Raw genomic sequence first — 17,663 nt, 5'->3', positions numbered from 1 at the left:
AACTGCAGGGGCAGACAAACATGTGTCTGCCTTTTCTTCTGGTCTCTCCCTTTTCCCAGACTGTGAACAAACAGTGCTGCTGTTCCCCTGGGCACACATGTGCTTTTGGGGTGGTTGGCACAGCAGTGGTGTGGAAGGTGCACTGCAGCAGGGGAAGGAGGAAAGCCACCCTTCTTTGGCACCCAGCATCTGCAAGTTTTATAACCCTGCTGGCAGCCAGTGGCTCCTGCAGCCAGACTGAGAGCTGTCTGCAGCCCTCCTTGCCCCTCACTCCAGCCCCTGAGAAATGCTATAAATGGTAATCCGTGTGCCTCTTTAACTAGATCAGGTTTCAGCACAGGGTCAGGACAGGCTTCTTTCTTCCCAGCTCTGTGACTTGTGAGACACCCACAATATCCTTGCTGACTTCTGTTCCAGGATCAAGGTTGTGCTTTACCTTCATCTTTTTTAGTGCTTTAAAGCTACAAACCCAAAACTTGTATATGATCAGCTAGTTAGGAAATGAAGTGTGTGTTAAGAAGTGTTTCAGAATAGATGAAAGGGCAAACTGAAGAGGTGGCTGTGTATTTATGCTTAAAAAAACCCAGACTTCTGTGCAAGGCTGGAACAGCTTGTGTGGTCTCTTTGTAGCTGATTCCCTTAGTATTTGTAAGTGTGTGTGCTTTAAAATCAAACATAGCTTTTTTGATGTACAGTGGAAAAAGCCAAAGTAACAAGCTTTCCTTAACACGTGCAATTAGTTTGTCATGACACAGGAGACTCTTCAGGGTACACTGGAGGAAGCTGCATGTTCAGGCTTTTTTCTTTAAGTCTTTGTCCATGCAAACAAAACCACAGAATTACTTTTGTGCGGAGCAAAGGTCTGATGGCCCCTGAGAATTCCCTACCATATTTGAGGCTGCAGTAATAATCTGTTTATCTGCTCATGGCTCAGGTGGCTCTGGCACAATGTCCATGAAGCCGTGGGGCAGCAGGAGCTGGTTCAGGCAGGCATGGAGCTGAATTTGAGAGCTGCCTTGCTGCCCAGGCACAGCCCTCTGAAGGAACCAGCTTGGCTCCTGCTGCATAGAAAATCCCAGTAAAGAATTGACTGGCTTTCTTAAAGCATTCTTCAGAGCAGTCCAGAGGAGTGGCTTTAACCAGATGCTGCCCATTGCATTTGTTAGGTGATGGAAGCAAATACCAGGCAAAATCAGTGGGTTAGGTAACATCTCTCTACTCTTATTCTAATGGGTCTACTTGAAAAACTTGGAGCTATAATGAATCTAGGGACTTCTACCCTTTGTGTCTCTGTTTGCTGTCAGTTTTGTAAGGTTTCTGTATGTTTCTTCTGAAATTCCTGCAAAGAAGTAGATGAAAAAACCCCTTTCTGTATTGAAATTATGAGGAAGTCTCCCCTTTCAGAAAGGGTGTGTGATATCTTCCCACTGTGCTGAGTACAGCTGTTCGGCTGTGTTCTAAAGCTGTGCTGAAATGTTAGTAACAGGTTAAGGAGAAGTGTGAAAAGGCTCTCTGGTGTCAAAAGTATTAGATCATGGTGGGAACAGGCAAGGCTGGTTCTGCTGCTTGTGTCATGGTACATCAGGGCACACTGAGCTGTATCATCAAATGGTGCAGGAGCACCACGTAATTGGAGACACACGTCACACAGCTGATTTCCAGAAAGCCATTAGCATTTCTCCCCTCTTTCCTTCCAGAAGGCTTGTGAATTGCTGCCTAGCAATGCTTTTTAGTGCCTACCCAGCCATTCAGAGAGATATGCTAAAAGTTGTAATTGCTGTGTGTTTGTGTTGATATTTTCTTGCTCAGATTGGAAACAAGCAAGCCCATTTCTTTCATCACTCAGCAGCTAGGTTTTTGGTAGCTTGCAATTCAGAGGAAAATAGAATTCTTTGTATATTTACATAACTGTTTTTAAGCACTGAAGTGTTTGAACTAATTCTTCTGCTCTTCAGTGTTGTTGTTGCAAACTCATGTAAATGCTAAGCAGTCCTAAACATGTCATTTTTAGTATATTTTAGACTGGTTACCAAGGACTGGTATGAAATTACAGCTGAAAAGTTTTTAATAAAAAGAAAAATGCTTCCCATTTTTTTCATTTGCATGTGCTTACAAAACTGCCCACAGTAGTTTCATAAAAATTTCATTCTTGAAGAACTTTGAAAATTAGAAGTATTTTTATGAAGAGTGCATTTATTTAGAATATACTTTTTTTTGTATCCTATATGTGTTACCGGGGTTTTAGCAGCTAAATGTGAAATAACAAGGCTAAAGGGGAAAAAGACCTTTTCCTTAAAAAGACATTTGATAGGGCTCAGGTTTTACAGTTTATTGGTTGAATGATCCATCAGTGTTTTGTTAGTAGCTACATTTTTTTTGTATCTATTTTTCTGAGGCCTATAGCCACAAGTTCTTTGTCTGCTTTTGTGCTCTGTCTGTTGGAATATTCCTCTGCTAGACTAAAGTATGTTTAGGAAAAACTGACAGCAGACCAGCTTTCCTGGCTCCTCTAGTCCATTTAGAGACTTGTCAGTCAACATTCCTGCTCATTAGATCCTGCATCCTGGTAGGGAAGCTGCGAGGGAAGGAGCAAAGAGGCAATTTGCTGGAAGCACTTGTGGTGGGGAGGGGGAAGAGAGCACCTTCTTGTTTGCAGTATTTGGCTGGTTTGTTTATCTGACAGGGTTCCAGTGGGTGGAACATAACCCATCATGTGAGGTGGATTGGTAAAATTGTGGCAGCTTCACTTTGCCCATTTCCAGTTCTGCTGCTTTACTGCAGCACCTGTCCTTGAGGGCTGGGGTGTTATCACTCTTAATATTAGTTGTGTTAGTATCCGTAGGATTTCCATTTCAACATGGAAAGTGCACATTTTAAGCTCAGGCAGAAAACCTCCAGTACCCATAGAATTTACTATAATTTAATTCTTTCCTGTGCAACAAATTATCTGGCCTGTGGGTTAAAATTCTTTGGATAAATAAGGATGAATATTTGAAAATTCTGTAAGTGGAGTGCCTGTCACCTTGGTGTCAGATGAGCATAGGAAGTGCTTTTTGTCAGCAGCTGGGTCAAGCTCTGCAGTGAAAGTGTGACACATCTGGTGATATCTCTGACTTCTGCCATTTCTGGATCTTCCTTCCAACATACACACTTGCTATTTGAGTTGCTGCTATTGTGTGCAATAGCAAATCCATAGAAGTATGCCTTAGTTTGCAGGTAAGTTTTTTATCATTTATAAAGTAGGTGTTTTCAAATGAGTTATAGTGGCCAAAGTGCTGTTAATACCAAGAGCCTTCAGCAGTGCAGACCTCTGCCATCATCTCCTGAAGGAAAAGTCTTTTCTCTGGTGGTGTTCACTCCTTCCTGCCTCTGTGCAGTAACACATTGTATGTGGGCAGGTCACACAGCAGGTGCTGTGGGCAGTTCTGTAATTGAAAAACTGTCTGGGGAAGCATTTTTCCTTTTGATTTGCAAATACCTCAGTAATGCCTTGCTGGCTGGTAGGACCTGTGAGAATATGTCATGAGAATTTTACATCTTCCACATGGTAGCAGTTTGTGTAGTCATCATTTTAAGTAGTCACCTTGAGATTTTATCTCTGCATAGATTAAGAGATTAAAATAATAAAGATTAAATCAGTTGATTAAAAGTGCTATAAAAAGCTCTGTAAGTAAGTAAATTACTCAAATGAGTAAAAAAAATGAATTGCAAAGTATGTCCAACAAATGTGCTGCTGTTCAACAGGATATACTGAAGACTAGTAGATATTTTTCAAAACCAGTGAATTTATTCTTCTGAAATTTAGAAAATTAATAAATGTATATATATTAATTAATTTTTAAAATTTGATTCAGTACATATATCAGAGGAGTTGGTACTTCCCCCCCCCCCCCTTGCCATCAACTCACTTTATACTTTTAGGTGGTGTGATATGTACCTAAAATTATTAGATGGTTTACAACTCAGAAGTATTTATGTAGACATCCCACTTTGCCGAGTCCTTCACCTAATCTTCTACTAAAACACATTATGAAAGTAAATGTTTTTATCTTGCAGCAGGTAAGCAAGTCTAGCACAAATAAGCCTATTTTTATCAATAAAATCCATTACCAATTCATGTAAATATTATTGTAATAATGAAACATTATTCTAATAGTGCAGTGGTATTGTAACAGAAAAAGTATGGCCACTGCTTGGCGAAAATTAGCTCCTTGATACATTGAGATATTTAGGACTGAAACTACTGACTGAAAATCACAAGGGTGTTTGAGAAGAAAGCTCCTGTATCATTGCAATGCCTGCTGGAGTGAAGTGGAATGCTGCTAAGGCTGCAGAAGCCTGAGGATTGTTGCTGCAGTCACACAGAGAGACATCTCATGCTGGCACGGTGTAATAGGGAGATACTAATGGAAAATTGGGTTGTTTCATTTGCCAAGAAGAGCAAGTGAACTGGTTAGGCAAACTGATTTCATAATTCTGTTGAGCTGTAATTACAAATCTAAAGAGAGACTGGAGCCTTGCATGACTGAGCATGGCCTTGAAGAAAGAGCAAACAGTTGTACCTTTGTCTTGTGACTTTTATCCTATAAAATCAGTTTGTGAGTGCTTAAGGAAAATACTTCTGACCCCTCTGAGTATGTGGAGTCTTGGTAAACCATACTGTTTCCACTGCTCTCAGCTGACTGATGGTAGTGCAGGTGCTGGGGGTAAGGAAGGTGCAAAGCCTGCACCAGCAATCAGGAGATGAACATGAAGACACACTGCCATTAGTCTGCCCCATTTCCATCTTCAGTCACATCTGATCACAGCCTTTAGGCCCCCAAGAAACAGTTTCCTGCTGAGCAGGGGAGGCTGGGTGGAACAGTAGGTTGTGACTAAAGGAGTTTAATTTGCTGCATGTTCCCTTACTTAACATAAAGTTTTATCAAAGTATATCATAAATACAGTGCAGTTGCGTAGATTGAAAGGAAGACAATGTTGCAGTTCTGATCAGCAGTTAAGGAATGATTCTTGTTTCAACTCTTCTGGCTTCTGTGTATAGTTCTTGAGGCTCAGATGTTAAATCCATTCCTTACCCTTGTGTAAAACTAATTGACAAGCCAAGGTTGCAGTATCCTTCCTTTGCTCCAGCACATGCATATAGGTGTGCAGTCATCCTCACAAAACTCATGGTACAGGAGATCCAGGCAGCAGAACAGGGCTGCTCAATTACCAAGCATTCACCTTTTCTGCAATCAGTACTGAATTATACACACACTTTATACTAAAAGTGTATCAGAGAAGCATCAATTAAAATCAGCATTAATATAGATTTTGTTTCCTTACAGTTCACAACTGAACAGCTTGGGTTTTTTTCAGTTCAGTGATGCTCATATTTTTTATTTCTTCTTTTTCTCATTTGTTTAGCATGTGATCTTGCACAGTAATTTCTTGATGTTAAAACATCTGATAGAGGTGCTGGTCATTGCTCACTATGCTTTTAGTTTTGAAAAAGAAGCTGCAAAGGACAAAGGGGGCAAAGGTGACTCCGTTTGTTCTGTTTTTCATAAGTAGGAATGTCTAACATGGTCTTAATCTCTCTCTCTTAGTATATCTAGTGCCTCTCAAAATGTGAGCCTAATAAAATATTTATAAAACCTCCAATAGAATGAGCCATGTAAGTGCAAGATAATTCTATTAATTAGGGATCTCTCAATCTCACAAACACAAAATTGGGAGGGGGGGATTATCTGAATGCAAAGTGCATAGCTTGAGCCTTTTAATTTTTTGCTAAATAAAACAGTCTTTGATATTGAAAAGGACTGTAGAGAATTGAACTATCTATACTCATATCCAGATAAACAAAAATCACACTCCCAAAAGACAGTGAAGAGCTCAATGCTCCCCTCTATCCTCATGAAAAAGACCATTTGTTTTGAATATTGATTGCAGATCAGTTTTTAATATATTGAGTATGGCTGCTTATGGATAGGTCAAGGTAATCACTGTTGACAGTAAAAAAAATAAAGATGGAGAAACCATCTCTTTCAGGTCATGTCATTTTTTATGTTTAAAGTGTGTTCTTGGGTAGTGTTGTCCTGTGTCTGTATCTGGAGCTTTCTGGCAGCCAGTGGTGGATGGGGATCTGAAGTAGAGGCCTTTGCATAGGAGGGGAGACAGGCTCATGGTTGGGCTCATTCACAGAGCTTGCTCAAGGTTTGGAGTAATAGAGGCTCAATCAATGTATTTAAAGCAAATGGCTCTTGCTGATTTGCAGCTCTCATGGCACTGAGTGAGCCATCAAATTCAGGCCTGGCAGCAGGATACCTGTGCACTGAGTAACAGAGACCAGCTCTGTGGCCCTGTGGTTGTGCTCTGTCAAGGGTGTCTAACCAGGAATCCTATTTACAGTCCTAAGAGCAGTGATTGGTTTTCTTTGGGAGCTGAGCGCCCTTTGCCCCACGAGCAGGAGCACAGTGGTTCTGCTCCCAGTGGTTTCAGCTGAAGGGCATGTAACCTCTGCCAGTTCTCTCTGCCCTTTCTCTTCCAGGTGCTGCTCTTCCCTACTCCCCTATTTACCCCTCTTCAGCACATTAGTGCGTTTTCATTACACGTGACTGCAGACATGTCTGGATGAGTGTTAAGATGGACAAAAAATAGTCTGAATTGCCTGGCAGAATCTGCCAAAGCACCTGTCCATCAAATCCCAGCTCAAGGGTCAGAGTGAGATACTCCAGAGATACACCATACTCTTTTATAACACCAGAGTTAAAAAAGTACTGAAGGCATGGAATCAGCTCCATCACCACAAGGGAAGCAGGTCAGCTCCTTCACCACACATTATCAATCAGTTTAGCTCCAAAGGAACTATAGGTCCTGTATTTATAGTTTTGACTATACCTACTTTTATATATCAATTTTGATAGATGCTTTTCCAGTTTTGTTATTAAATTCATAGAATTACAACCATATGAGATTTTTAATTTCCACTGTTGTCAAGAAAGGCTTGAAAACCTGCATGCTTGCGGCTGAAAATAGCAAGCAGTTCATGTGAACCTCAGAGTTGTACACAGGCATTTCAAATGTATACAAAATTTATGTAATGCAGAGTATCTGGCCTCATGGTCTGGGAGAGATGGGCTTTGTGCTGGGTTTTATATACTTTGCAATTCTTGACCTGTTGGAAAGTTTTGAAAGCATAGAGATGAACCTGTTGTCTAAACTTGACTGAAGTCTCAGCATTACCTCAAGAGTAAATATGCACAGTATCAGAACACTAAAAATCCGTGTTTCCTTTTGGCACCCTTCTTTGTATGCATTATGTTTATGTAAAATAATGAGGAATATTAATAACAAAATATTTATCTGGCTTGAAATTATTAAAAGTACAGTTATTTTTTTTTAAGGAGGGTATTGTGAGGCGGGAGGAGTGTTTATGATGTGAACTTAACTGTGTCATCCTCTTACATTGATGATACAGCTCCACCTTTGGGAGAAGTTTCGCCATGCGTTTAATCCAAAGCTGCTGCTGAGAGCAGAGTCTTGGTACCTTCCCAGCCCTACCTTTTGTTTGCAGTCACTTTTTTTGAGTCAGGTCTAATGATTGTGTGGCCACATAAGGGATCTCACTGTGAGTGGTGACTGAAAGTCTGCATTTGGGAGGTTAGATCACAGTCAGAACAGCAAGTGTGGTCTGAGGCACTGAGAATACTGGAAGTGCGTGTTTGGGCAAGGAAGCTCACAGCACCAACCTGCCATAGGACTAAGCATCACCAACAATTGTGTCCTAGGATTTAGGTCAGCTTCAGACTAGTGTTGGTATGGAAAAATGCTGTGCTGTAACACGTGCTCATTCCCATGGGCTCCCGAAGGGCCTCCCCTGGAGGTTTAATATTATCTCACACTGCTGCTGCCTCCCCTGCTGGGGCTAAGGTTCAAGGACCTGCCCTGCCTGCCATCCTGGAGGGCCAGGGCAGCTCAGCTTGTTAGTGCAGAATGGGGCTAATTCACCATGCAGGCAGGCCTGTGTCCTCCTGTGCTGGGTAGGGGAGCAGGCAGGAGAAGGCAGAGGGAGGCAGGAGCTTTCCAGCGCTGGCAGCCCCCAGTGCTTGTGGAACAGCAGCCCAGAGTTTGTGTCCTGCAGGAGAACAGCTGCCTCCTGGATTCACTCTCCCCAGCTGATGGACCAGAATGTTTGTCAAGCGTGCAGCCTTGCCACATGGTGTGTAGGAAAGGGTTAATTTCGGAGCAAAGAAAAGGCTACCTACATCTCTCTGTGCTCTCTTTTTCTGTGCGCTGAAAAGCTCCCTGTGTTGCCAGTGTTTTGTGCCGCTGATGTAAAATTCCCAGACTCGTTGATTAGTGAAGCTAGACAGTAGACAGGGTCCAAGTGGCTAACCATGTGAGAAATTCAGTGACTGTAGGCTACTGTTAATTAACCTAGAATCTACAACATGGCATAATGTCTGTGTGATAAGTTATATTATCTTCAGCAGTTCAATTAAATCAAGGAGTGAGACACAGAGCAGACGTAACTCGGCAAAACAAACAGACAACTTGAGTCAGCCTTCATAATTTGCTGCGACATCACGTAAATAAATGCAATAACTTGTTTAGCATAGTTAAACAGTTTGCTGCTCAAAAACTTACTGCATGACATCTCATTTTGAATAGGTTAAATTGTGGCAAATTAGGTCTCTGCCTTCAGTCTAATGTGTTCCACAGAAAAGAGGGAAAAAACTCTCCACTAGAGATGTCATTTGTAAATTGAAATTCAACATTTTTTTTCTATAGCCACAAAGAGGAACATGTGGATTTCATGTTTAAATGATTCATTTTTCTATACCATTGCCATCACATTAGCATTTCTTGATGTGAGATAATATTAAAACTCTGTAATTGTTCTTAATTTTGACTGATATTCTTGCATTGCTTACTAGACTGTTCTAAGGTACACAGGTGTAGAGAAGGGTTGTAGTCTTCTATATTTAGAGAAGATAAGGCCATCATCATTGCCATGTTTCAGTGTGGGTAATTGGTTTCATTCTCCAAAATCGTATTGAATCTTGGGTTGCAGGAAATGCTTTCACCCACTTTTCACCCACCCACCCAGAGAGTACTCAGTTGTGCTTTAGTATCCTTCTAAATAATAAGATCTTTATTATATATACCTTTTTAACTCATAAGGGCCTGAATTCATATGTGGAATGAAGCTTATATTTTTGTGCCCCTTGCAGAGTTTTTATTGTATATCAAGACTTTCTGATCACTGTTTGATTGGAAGGGAGTAACAATTTCAATGGGTGGCTGTATTCTGAAACGTTGGGACCAAAAATTGCCACATGTCAGCTGTTGTATGTAACTCTAAACACTGGCATTGTTGCCCTCACCCCAGGAGATGACAGAGCAATAAACCATGGAGTGGGCACACAGACAGTTGCAGTGGAATCTGGTGAACTTGGGTCCTACTGTACCTGCATCCTCTGTCTGTATGTCCACACAAATTTACAAAGGTGGTCTGTTCTTTAGGTAAATAGAGCGTTTAAGCCAGAGGTGATCATGAGCAGCAGTAAATGTTCCCATCTTCCCTGGAAGTCAGCTCTAATGTCAGCAGTCCTCAGAAAAGGACTTGGCTGGTTCAGTTCACTTTTCTTTGGAGATAGTAAAATGGATAGCAAAGTCTTCTGCTGTTCTCTCTATCCCCCTACACCAGACTGTTAATTGAGTAGCTACAAAGAGAAGAGATCCCTTGCAAGATCAAATATGACTCTGTGACTCAGACTCTCTCTTCGGAGCATCACATGGTGATCCCCACAATAATGATATGCTCACATGCATCAAGTATTCCTGTGATTTCTGTTCTATTCAGGCTAAGAGAATATTAGATTTGGGGTATTATAAATGATTAGACTGAAAATCTTTTAAGTTTTTTCAATTATAGAAATTGTCATGTTTTGCTAATAGTCTTCTGAAAAGCAAATAATACTGAAAGCAATCTGGTAAATAACTGTTTCATTCAGTTCATTGGCTTTGTTCATTTTTGCTTCAGATTTTATTCATACAAATCCTCTCCACTTGCTAAAAACATCATTGCTTGCAAGCATGGTGCTGTTAGGTGGCCCTTCACTAGCACCTTTGAAGATTCACCAAGATGTGTTTTATCCAGATCTGGTTCATTGTCACGTTTGTCTAAACCAGCTCCTAATGAGGTGGGTTTTTTTCCCCCCTTGTTTACAAGAAGCACAGTTTCAGACAAGACTCTTCAGACATATGCCTTGCTTCTTCAGAATGCTGCCAATAATTTCAGTTGAAGAGGATAGAGCCATGCGTGTAAAATGCTTCACAACAAAGCTGATGGATGGATCTGGCATAAGCTTTGGTTTGTACTTCTGTTATTGGATTGAGAACTGAGAATATCTCTTTATTTCCTGCCTGATGAGTATGGTAGATGTAATATTCTTCTCAGGCAGGCTTTTTGTTGTGAGGATGTGAATGACACTGGGGCTTTTTGCTCCACATACAGTGTTTAAGTTGTCAATAAATAAAAATCACAGCAGGCATTTGGAATGTTTTCTTATGTAACTGAGGGAAGGAATTGCACCTGCCTTCATGCTTTGGTTCATGCTGGATCTTCTGTTTGTTTTCCATAAAAGTAGCCTTAGCCTTTGACTGCGAAAAAGAAAAACTGGAGGAGAACCAGAATTTAAAATTATTTAGAAAGTCAGAAAGCTGTGAGAAATATGTCCCAGACAGAATGCTGTGCAACATTACAAGAAATGTCCTCAGGACCAGCTTTTATCTCATCCCATAAACTACTCAAATCCACTGCACAGAGGCAGGACCCACTGGTATTCTGACTTTTTCCTGTGTTTTGTTTGGGGTTTTTTAGTCTGTGATGGAACTAACAGAATTGCTGATCTTGCCCAGTGAGTTTCTAACCAAGTTTCAGTGGAGCAGTTGCATTTAGGAAGTCAGGATTTCAGTATCCCCTCTGTATTTAAGTGGGTTCTGATAGTGTCCTCAGGGATGAGTTCTGATGCAGTGAAGTAACTTGCTGGAGGGTTGCAGAACAAGCAGTTAAAACCAAGTCTTTGAGGTCACAGCTACCTTGGCACAGGCAAGTAAAAGTAGCCTTTTCTGCCATAGCAAAGTGCAAGTTTAGTACATGTTGAAACTTGAATCTAGGGGGGAAAAAATACTGCTTTTCAGTGGTGTTATGATAAGTACAAATTACCCTTATGTGGTGCTACACTGAAAATACAGCATGTGGATAAGGGTGTGCCCTGCTCTTTATCTGTTAGCCTGTATCTAAAAAAATTGTTCTCATTCAGGTATAGTGTGTTTCTCAATTGTGAAATTTCATTGTAAGCTTTAGCAGATGATGTGTGTGTCTGGCAAGCAGCAACACTGGTGGGAATAAATATCATGTAGCTCTTACTTGGATTTTTGATTAGTGGCTCTCAATTCATTTCCTTTCCCACAAGGAGAGAAGAGTTACTAAAAACTATTTCACATACAAAATTGCATAGGTTTCAGTGAATTTTTCTTTATGTTGTTTCTGTGGTTTTGGTTTGGGTTATTTTTTCCCTTCTGAGAGATCTGTGACCTAAGTCCTATCAGTACAGTAGGCATTCAGCATTTTGTTCACCAGCTCATGTGCCTCTCTTGCCTTCTGGAAATAGTGTATTTGATATTAGCAGAGCTTACACATGCTGTTGTAGAGAGGTTTGAAGCAACTTCTGTTTCCCCTGCAGATCAAAGTGGCCTGTGGAAGGAGCTGTATTCACTCAGAGATTTAGTGTCAGGCAGTCACTTCTCTGGTGGTTTAAGTGAAGAGTTCAAAAAAGAATCCTTTTCCCTTTTACTTGGAAGATTCATAACTCAAACTACTAGCTCTGTTCATGGGATTTTTTTTACATGAAGCCTTACAATATGGCTTCTTACATGTACTCACTTGGATTCTTGCCTTTCATCTGTATACACATTCATTCGACTCCTCCACCAATAATTATATGATCAGGTAGCGATGTAATTCTGAAATGCAGCCTAGGTAAAGCTCTCACTGGTTGGTTGTGTGAGCTGTACCCCTGTTGGTAGAGCAGAGGTAGAAACCCACTTTGCACAATGCCTGTCTGCTTTTTCAAATTCTGCTATTGTTTTAAAAATCCATGCCCTGCATGTCAGTCATCCCTTGTTAGAACAAGGCCTCTGACCAAGAGCGTTTATTGAATAAGAATTATCTAATGGAACGTGGTCCAAAAGCTCACAGACTGGGAACTGCTGAAAACCTACCATAGCAGGAATTTTTTTTCCCCTTCATTTGTCATGATGTTAATATATGCAGCTACTCAGGCATGAGGGGATGAAGGGAGAAAAAATAGGTTGTGAACATTATAGTTGATCCCGATGCTTAGAAATGAGCAGTCATGTTTTCCCAAATTATGCAACTGATTTAAAAGTAATGATATATTTTAAAAATTATGCCCCTGAGATTTGTGCCTCCCAGATAAAACACTCATATCATTTTCATATTTTTCTCAGCAATTCCAAGAATTATAAAACCACTACTTAGTAAAACCCAACAATTCCTTAATGCTCTCTATTCTTGTTGTTTCTGGAGTTTTCACTGACACATCTACCACCACCAGAACTGGAGAATTTAGAAACAATATTACTGTTGTAAATTGAATTCCTTCTTTTCTGTGCCATCCCTCTCCTGCAGCTAAAATTTTGGAATACTTTGGCAATGTAGACAGTGAGAGATGACAGTGTGAACAATAGTATAGGTAAGTTTACTAAGTGCCTCTAAAATCAGGACTTCCTATTGTTCAGTAAAAAGGCAGAAATTAATGTGGTAGTCAAGAATAAAAAATCCATTGCTGATGCAAATTTCAAAACAAAATCAGATTTAGTTTTTTTCCCCTTTCAAAATCCTGCCACCCTCTTCAGGAGAGGTAGGATTCCCCTCTGAAATGTCTGCATGCCTTCTGTGCATGTGAAAGCATTTTCAGTTAAGAAATAACCCTCAGTTTTTCATGATGCTGAAGCTGATCACCCTAATTGCTTATAATGATGTCACAAGCAGTGAAGCCAAGGTTCCTGGAAGGGATTGGTACAGTGAGTGTGCTTCTCCCTGGCACTGGCATTTCTGAGTCTGTCACATTTGCCTCATTGGCCAGCAGCAAAGATTGAAATCTTGATTATTGGAAGGTGCTGTGCTGCCATGTCCCAGCAGTGGGGCATAAACACACATCAAAGACGTTGAACCCAAGACTAAAAGTTCCCTTAATTTGGGCTCAGACAATTTGGGTTTCCAAGTGGAATCCGCTATGATTTGCAGGTGGCAGAGGTGGTGCTGTGGAGAGAGAGTTTGGGGAGCTCTGGTGTTTCAGCTACAGCTTGTCTCTAACTCAAGTCATGTCAGTGAATGGTGTAAGTATTAATAAGAATGAAGCAGGATTTTCTGCATTCACTGTGCCGTTGAAAGTCTTGCTTTTGAATTAGGTGCTCTTCCTAGTTGCCAGACTTTGCAATAAAGTGATGTAGAAAGGAATATGTCAGCCCTCATATATGTTATTTACCATGTTGCTTTGCCTTTCCTTTGCAGCACTTACAGAACCCAGCAAACTTCCATAATGCAGCAACAGAGCTCCTGGACTGGTGTGGAGACCCCAGAGCCTTCCAGAGACCGTTTGAGCAGAGCCTGATGGGCTGTTTGACGGTATGTCCACCCTGCTGTCACAGGGGCTCCAGTTCTGTTTTATTCTCTGTTCACTCTCTCGTGGCCAAGGGAACTTGATTTTCAGAATCTGCATTTTAAGGGAATTTTTGTCATTTTACCTTTAATACATAAAGCCAGACCCTAAGACCTGTTTATTTGACTCCATTGCTTAACAGGAAGCCAAATGCAATAAGAAGAAGTTAGAGCATAAGAGGGCTAAACATTTTTAGTTAGATTACTTACAAATGCACAGGCTGGTTTATTTGTAATACACATACAGTATTATCTCATGATGTGAAATTGCTAATGTTTTTATAGAGTGATGAACTTTCCAGGTATTTATTTTCCTTTGGCATTTTTGGTAGGGCTGAAGGACCACTTGCCTTTTATTCTATGTATGCTGTGCATCCAGCTAAACAGTGTTTCTGACATGCCTGCTTAGCTTACTTTGTTATATGAATTGACTGCAGGTCTCATCCTGACATACTAATTCCAACAATTCCATTGATTTCAGTGCTTTTCTTTTCATTCACTTTTCATTAAGACCACTGTAGTTCCTAAGCAACTTCATTATAATGCATTAAAATAGATATTTTTCTGTACATTTTGGTTTTGAAACTTTTGTTTTCCAGCAGCAGCAGTCCAGAACTTTTATGCAGAGTTAAGACTTTAGATTAATTAAATTCTGACTGAGCAGAAGGATTAAAAGTCTCACTGCAATTTGCCAAGCAAGATGATCTAAATAAATAGTCACAAAAGTAACAGAAATTCTGAAATTAATTATGAATTATTATTTTATATATTATTTTATATATATTATTTTATTTGTTGTGGGGCAGAAGTGCATGGATTACTTTCATGCAATGTGTAGCTGGTATACATGAAACAGACATTAAGACTGAAATTGAGTTGCCTGAAATCCAAATGTTAAGGAATGGCTCCATCTTAGTGTGCTCCAGTGTATAGCATCCCTCAGATTTGTATGTCAGAAAGTTAGAATAAATCCAGTCAGACACATAGGAGATGCATATAATCTTCCAGCTGGAAAAAGATAAAATAAAGGAAGTTAAAAATGGTAAAGTCCAAAGACAGACTATTTAACAATCCTGTTTGAAGTAAAAGTTATCAGTAGCATCAATTATGAGAAAATGCACATCATGTCTAATAGACCATAACTATATTTTATTTAGGCTTTTAAACAACTTTGTTAGCATTTTTCAGGGTAGCTTTTGGGAAAGCAGGTATTTACCTCAGGTATAACTGGGCAATCTGTGCACAGTATTTCTCTGCAGCCCTTGCTGGAACATTGTGAGTCTGACCTGCGACTTCCTTGCTGTTTAAATCTTTTCTTTCTACATGAGCAGATCTTCAGCCCTGCCCAAGTGAAGGGTCAAAATAAGGTCTGACTGCCAGTGATTCATTCTCCTCACAGTGTACAGAAAGTGGGCAGGAAATGTTCCATGAAAACTGGTGAGGTAAAACACAATACATGGTTTTCAGTGTGTTGAAATAAAAATACTGTTTTTCTTCTGTCAAGGATGAAATAAAATAACCAGTATTACCATCTAAGTACTGTTAATATGTGAACCACATGTATTACTTTGCTTCATACTTCTCCCTGAAATCTGAACAGGATGGCATGCCCCTTTCCCAAGCTTGTTGTGGGTGAGAATTATCTGCAGTGTAGGACTGACTGGCAGCAGCATCTTTATCATGTGTTGTAATTTCATTACATTCCTGACAAGGAAATAACACAGGAACTTAACCAGGTGGCTTGTTCTGTGTTTGATAAATACACAGGGTTTGCAGAATGCCTATAAACTGCAATGAAGATGTTTCTTGTTCTTAATTTTAAAATCCCTCTAAGAAAGATATTCTTTAATTTCTTGTTGTGTACATCCCTCTTCCTGCTTCCCATTAAACAGACTTAACAGCATGGTTGTAACCCAAGAGGTTTGTACTTCCTGTATCATCTTCATACATTAGCAGTACAGTGGGCAAGGTCTCTCTTTTAATTTTTTTTTCTCCTTATATGTATATTTTTTCTATTTAAGCTTACTCATACATAATTTCTTTCTAATTAATATGTTCTGTTTCATAATTTAGCAAACATGGATTTTTCATTTCCTTACAGTAAAAGGGGTTTGTCTACTTTTAACAAACATGATGGAACTTTAGTCTGTTTTCAGAGAAATTATTCAGAAAGTTGCAAATAAGTCAAAGGTAGCTGAAATAATGGAATATCATGAGTAGATTTAACACTAGATTGCATAGCTTCATGTTCTGTGCTATCAGGAGCCTATTTTTGTTAATGTTGATAAGGTTTACCAGTTCTTACTTCTTTGTGAGGATTATGCTAAAAGAAAAATGAAAAAAGAATATGAAAGTATTCAATCACTGAAACAGGATTACTGTTTTATTTTGCTAGCCTTTAAAATTACCTTCAATGGTCAAATCCCTGAAAATTTCCATATTTTTGGATATATTCTTTTAAAGAAAGTGATCTCCACCATCATTGCAACATTTGAGCTGTGTAGTTCTTTAAGGCATTTAATTTGGAAAGTCTACAAATACTAAAAATGCTTGCTTGCTCATAAAGCTTCTCTTCTGTAATACTGAGAATGATTTTTGTTATTTTTATGACATTCTGTTCCATTAACTCTCTGACCAGGGAAAAAGTGGTGTATGCTAAGCTGTTCTGGAACCATCAAGAAATATGAAATGATTATGTCCTGCGAGTGGTAACACGACATATACTAATCCAAATTGAAACTTATGAGGATGTCATGAATGCAGAAAGGCAGGTGCTCTCAGCAATGTGCAAACTGTCATTCACACACTGCAGAGCTGAAATGCATCAGATGTAATGACAGAGCAGCAGAACAGATCTGTTGTGGTATGAATAGCCAGCTGAATAGGGTATCACAGATCAGCAAAACATAGGTGTAATAGGTATAACAGACCCTTTGCATCATGTAAGTCCTATGTAGAGTCTTTTGTAAAAATTAACCAATTAGATTTAATCTGATTAATAAAGGACAAATATGCTCACAATCTTGAAATAAGGCTTTAATTTAAGAAGTGGTTCTTAGAAGTAGTTCTGTTTACCTGACACGCTGTCTTTGTGTTGGGACTGTCAGTAATGTCTGGTAACTGGATAACCACCTGGATTCCTGCTGCCTGTCTTAGAATAGTTGCAGAAGAATGATCTTAGAAATACTCTGCCTTGTCAGTAGCAGAGGAGCTTCCACCTTCATTTATGGAATTACTGAACCATTAAAAACATTTATGTTTCTGATAATAATATGCAGAAAATATATACAGAATAATATATAGGAAACCCATTGCAGAGGGTTTTCTTAAATTGTAATACCAGCACTTAGAGAAATCTTGATGACTTGAAAATTTCATGAGTTTGCTAGACAGCAGTTGTTGAACAACAACATGTATAACACGTGTCTAGTGTTTGTCTTGCCTTAGTGATTTTTTTTTTTAATAATCTGTGCACAGTATGCAAACTGGCTATTTGCAGTAGATAGTTTTTCCACATCAGCAGTACTTTGTAATTCTGAAGTTACATTTGCTACTGTGGGCTCCAGTGACATTGTGTGCAACATAATAGGAATGGTTTTCTTATTTATAGAAGGAACTCAGTATTTGATGCAATAGGTAAATTTTGCCAGAGAGGTACCTAATAAGGTATGTAAACTTCATTTCGGTAGTCAAATACTTCATATAACAGATACTTTAAATGATTACTCATTTAGAGTTTAAATAATTTCCTTTTGTGATGAAAAAATCAGGCTAATGCTGCCAAGGCCTATGAACAAAACTGGGGTATTTTGTGCAGTGCAAACAGTCAAATAGAAAAGGACACATAGGTAAACCAATTACTTGTGCCATAAATAGAAAATATTTTTTCATTAACTAAGCCCCAAAAGCTGTGCCTCTTCTGACCAAAATG

At 39.5% G+C, this 17,663-nt stretch overlaps 1 protein-coding gene across 8 annotated transcripts in view; it reads left to right on the top strand.

The window, feature by feature from the left end:
• Nucleotides 1–17,663, top strand: part of ZMIZ1 (zinc finger MIZ-type containing 1) — a 332,546-nt gene that overhangs the window by 184,571 nt on the left and 130,312 nt on the right. For all 8 annotated transcript variants that reach the window (XM_074544741.1, XM_026799542.2, XM_074544742.1 and 5 more), the window contains one exon: nt 13,586–13,699. In XM_074544741.1, the coding sequence (XP_074400842.1) occupies nt 13,586–13,699 (114 nt within the window). The remainder of the gene's footprint in view (nt 1–13,585; nt 13,700–17,663) is intronic.

The sequence above is a fragment of the Zonotrichia albicollis genome, chromosome 7, assembly GCF_047830755.1.
Source record: "Zonotrichia albicollis isolate bZonAlb1 chromosome 7, bZonAlb1.hap1, whole genome shotgun sequence".
NCBI lineage: Eukaryota > Metazoa > Chordata > Aves > Passeriformes > Passerellidae > Zonotrichia > Zonotrichia albicollis.
Note: the sequence above shows the minus strand (reverse complement) of the source record. Positions and strands in the feature narration are given on the sequence as shown.